This window comes from Arachis ipaensis, chromosome B01, assembly GCF_000816755.2.
Source record: "Arachis ipaensis cultivar K30076 chromosome B01, Araip1.1, whole genome shotgun sequence".
NCBI lineage: Eukaryota > Viridiplantae > Streptophyta > Magnoliopsida > Fabales > Fabaceae > Arachis > Arachis ipaensis.
In genome coordinates this window covers 77,054,833-77,059,124 of record NC_029785.2, presented here as the reverse complement: position 1 = coordinate 77,059,124, position 4,292 = coordinate 77,054,833, and the positions used below count along the sequence as shown (strand labels likewise).

Genomic DNA, 4,292 nt, shown 5'->3' with positions numbered 1-4,292 from the left:
TCAGCCAGCGTGGGTATGGTTTGAGAAGCTGCTGGTGTTTTGCCTCCTGCGGACTGCATCGACAAGTTCACGGTGAAGTGTACATGGATTCAGGAGACATTTAGTGAGCTGCCACAGGGGGCAGACGATGAGACAGTTAGGAGGTATGGCCGTGCGATCACGTCTCTTGGCAGGGTCAGGTATGACGGTCGGACCATCATACGGTGGCCAATACCCCTCTGGAATTGGAGGTGTGAACCCTAGGCGATAAACATCAAATACAGAGCTAAGGCAGTACACCTCATGTACGTAGGTGGTCCAGGTCAGGCATGCATACGCACAGCAAGCCAAGGCATGATGACATGGATAGTGAAGTGCCTGGAAATAGCTGCAATCACATGTTTGGTCGGTGAGGGATACTCTGTATGTGCCCAGTGAAAAATTCCCCGTCGGCGTGGTGTCTGCCACAGTAAACTCTGAGTTGTCTCTGTCATACAGAGTCACCGTGAAACACCTTGAGGCCTTCAGGTTCGCCTCGATTTCCTTAAGCAGATGCTGACTAAATTGTCACTGTGAAACACCTTGAGGCCTTCAGGTTCGCCTCGATTTCCTTAAGCAGATGCTGACTAAATTTCTGTCCAGTTCCTAACTGTGCCTCGGCCTCTCTGCCTTTCCTGACGAATAGCTCGGCCAATCTTCTGTAAGTGGCCTTCACCAACGCATAGACCAGAAAGTTCCTCACACCCTTGAGGATCGAGTTCACACACTCAGATATATTTGTAGTCATGTGCCTGAATCTCCGACCATCGTCCCGATGCTGAGTCCAATGTGCATAGTCAATCCGATTAGTCCAGTTGCACATAGCAGGATCTTCGGCATGAAGAATATCAAACCAGTAGTGAAACTCGACCTCGGTCTTGGCATAAGCAGCATTCACTAACCACTTCCATGCATCCTTACCCTTGAAACTTAGCGTGAAATTGGCAAGCATGTGTCGGATGCAGAAAGCCCTATATGCAGTAGGCGGAAGCCAGCCACCGTCAGCAGCTTCCAGTGCAGCCTTAATCCCATTGTGCCTATTGGATATGACAAGCTCCACCAGTGCAAATGCAATAGGAATAATGTTGGAGTTGCCATCCTTTGCAATCGCGACCAATAGTGTCCCGCTGTATTTCTCATACAGGTGGGTACCGTCCACACAAACCAATGGCTTGCAATGTCGAAACGCCTCAATACACAGTGGAAATGTCTAGAAAAGCCAATGGAAATAAGCTGATCCCTCATCCACCTGCCCACCAACCCGCACAGGACTCGTCTTTAACACCACAACACTACCTGGCATTGTGATCTGAACACCCAATACCCATCGTGGTAAGTCATTGTATGACTCCTTCCAATCTTCGTAAATCTGGGCCACATCTTTCTGTTTAGCCATCCAAACCCTCATGTAAGTTGATCTGAACCCAAAATGTGCCTCCGTGGCATTCTGCGGTACCTTGATCGAGATGGTAGCATCAGCTCTAATCATCGGCAATATGAAGGCCGATATAACATGATAATCAAGCTTTCTATGATCACTAGATATCGATGTGGCTAGACATGTGTGAGGACCATTGTATCATTTTTTCTCCCAAATACCTCTACGATGGTAGAGGCTAACCCGAATGAGCCATGCACACCCGCTTCCAAACCCCTTGCACTTCCCATAATACTTGCGATTATCGGACTCCAATACCTTGTACTCAACCCTGCGACGAATGCTATATGTCTTCACGCTTAACACGACTTCTTCTTTATCCTGAAACTGCTGACCCACTTGAAATTCAGATACAACTCATGTATTCTGTGTCTCCCTAGCACCGAACCTAACAGGTACTCCCGGATCCGCCTCAGGTGCCATGGCATCCATGTCTAAAGCTGAGAAGTGTGGGGGTTACTGATTGGTACCCGAACTAGATGCTCCCCCACCCACAGCTGAGGTCGGCCGTGGTGTGTCATCATCACTATCATCTGCTATTGTGGCGGACTCCACATCATCATCATCATCATGCAGTGCATCCTCAACCCCATCGGGTACTCCAATCACTCCAACGAGTGGGACCGTTGCAGCAGGTCCGAGCGTCGCAAATGCTTCCTCCCCCAACAGGCCAATCTCACCAAATCCGGGGTCACCACCACGGTTTAGATTAAATGCAAAGGAAGGAGAGGCAACTAAACCTGCCTCAGGTGTAATGACCGGCACAGCCGACGAGGCACGAACAGGAATGGAACTAGAGCAGCTAGATGTCCTACGGATTGAGGATTCCTATTTGAACCTCCAGAACTAGATACCACATCTACAAGGTTAGCCAATAGTTCCGCAGTCCTCACCTCGGGAAACTGACGGCGACAATGGTGCAGAACTTGCAAGTCTTCATCACTGCCAATAACAAATGAATCATACTTCACATCATCGCGTAGCACAGATATCAGAATTCTATAGAACAATTTCTCCACCCGTTTGACGCCAAGCAGACCTAGTTTCTAGAGTATAGTATCCTTAAACTCAGCAAAACTCGTGGAAGGTTTGAGAAAAATACTCAGCGGGTCTTTATCAGTGAACTTAATACCTGCTCGCGTTTTTTTCTTAATGGACCTTCTATAGTGCACAAGAGCTACAAAACTCTCATCACTAGCCACTGTGAATCTCACTATTCTTAAAATTTCACGTTGAGCTTGCATATATAGAGATTAGTTATGTATAAATCGAATTAAATAGATTCGATTTAATCACATATTGAAACAAACACTAAATCGAATTCATTTTATTCGAATTACCTTCTTGTTCTCGAATCTTTGTAAATCGAACTCATTTGGTTCGATTTACATGCATTCATAAATCGAATGCAATTGTTTCGATTTACGGTCATTTCTAGTTCGAAGCTTATTGTTTCGATTTATGGCCTTTCTCAGGTTGCATGCAATTCGAATCTACTTGATTTGATTTAGTACTATTTTCTGTAAATCGAATTTATTAAATTCGATTTATATAGAAATGTGTCTTGGGACATTCACGAAGAAAATTTCGTTTTGGGGGATTTGGGTAATTTTGGGCTGCACATGATTTATTTCAGTAATTTACCCTAAACTTTATTTTTAATTCTATTCTTCAATAATATCAAATTTTTATAGTAGATAATTATTTAATTATTTTTTTAATTTTATTCTAAATCAAATTATTGTTTTCTAAGTGAATTTATTTTTAATTAAGAATAAAATTAAAAAAATAATTAAATAATTATCTACCATAAAAAATTGATATTATTGAATGATAAAATTAAAATTTATTTTCATATATATATTTTTGTTTTTCTAACGTTTTCGTCCTATTTAAGTCTTTGAAAATCGTCTCAGTTTTGTCCCGCCCTCGATTTTATTAATAGATCTCTAACGACAGGATAATGTTAAGTCAATTTTAAAACATTAGGGATTTAGATAGAACAATTTAATTGTTAGAGATAATTTTAAAATTTATTCCAAACATTTAGAACAAAAACGATACTTTACTCGTTAATTAACTTTTCGATCGAATCGAATGATCTTCATAACCATGTTTATTACTTTCTTTAATGAAAGATCGTCTTTTTGGTAAATTTCAAGCATAAATAATAGGTTAATTTTTTTGTATATTGAAAAAATCTTGGTATAATATTTAATCATTAGATTTTATAGTGTTTTTTAGAATTGTGGGAACAGTATAATACGCTTCCCTTGGATTGATAATACGCCTCCCTTGTATTGTATTAAAATAATACAATACAAGGGAGGCGTATTGTCAATCCAAAGGGGGCGTATTGTATTTGTACAAGATGTCTCTGGTATGGGTTGAGAGATGGATCGAGAACTTGCGGGTTGATGCAGATGCCGGATCACTTGCCTGGAGCAATGGGGGGTGGTACCTGCAAAGACACTCCGATGCTCAAGTCAGAATGGATCTAAGAGGTAGAAGGTGTGAAGAATGAATGAATACCTGGAGGGACCTGGGTCCTCTATTTATAGGTGATGGTGAATATCTTATCTTATCTTATTTGGCTAAGATAAGGGAGACGTTTGAATTATCTTATCTTAGCTTATCTTATTTGGCTAAGATAAAGGAGACGTTTGAATTCGAAAGTTGGTTAGGAGCTCTAGTGGGCTGGTTCCGGACCTTCTGGAAGGGCGAAGCGGGTCGGACCCTGGTAACCGAGTTCGGAGACCGTTCTGGGTGTAGGATCCGTAGGCCGGATCCGTAACAGTTGCCCCCGGAGCGAGAGAGTGAGGGTGCTCGGTCTCAT

The 4,292-nt window shown here is 42.2% G+C and overlaps 1 protein-coding gene across 1 annotated transcript; it reads right to left on the bottom strand.

The window, feature by feature from the left end:
• On the bottom strand, nucleotides 539-4,292 carry LOC107608035. Its single transcript, XM_016309929.1, has 6 exons — nucleotides 4,166-4,292; nucleotides 2,350-2,495; nucleotides 1,927-2,284; nucleotides 1,618-1,794; nucleotides 1,280-1,572; nucleotides 539-1,189 (listed from the first exon to the last, which is right to left on the bottom strand). Exons 1-6 carry the CDS (start codon nucleotides 4,290-4,292, stop codon nucleotides 539-541), a joined length of 1,752 nt encoding a protein of 583 aa, XP_016165415.1.

Excerpts from the sequence above, each read along its gene's own strand:
- LOC107608035 (XM_016309929.1), bottom strand. The coding sequence starts at position 4,292 with ATGAGACCGAGCACCCTCACTCTCTCGCTCCGGGGGCAACTGTTACGG. Across the intron at positions 1,795-1,926 it reads TGGGGGAGCATCTAGTTCGG|TGGGTCAGCAGTTTCAGGAT; the intron begins GTACCAATCAGT and ends CTGAATTTCAAG. Across the intron at positions 1,573-1,617 it reads TAGCCTCTACCATCGTAGAG|CCACATCGATATCTAGTGAT; the intron begins GTATTTGGGAGA and ends ACACATGTCTAG.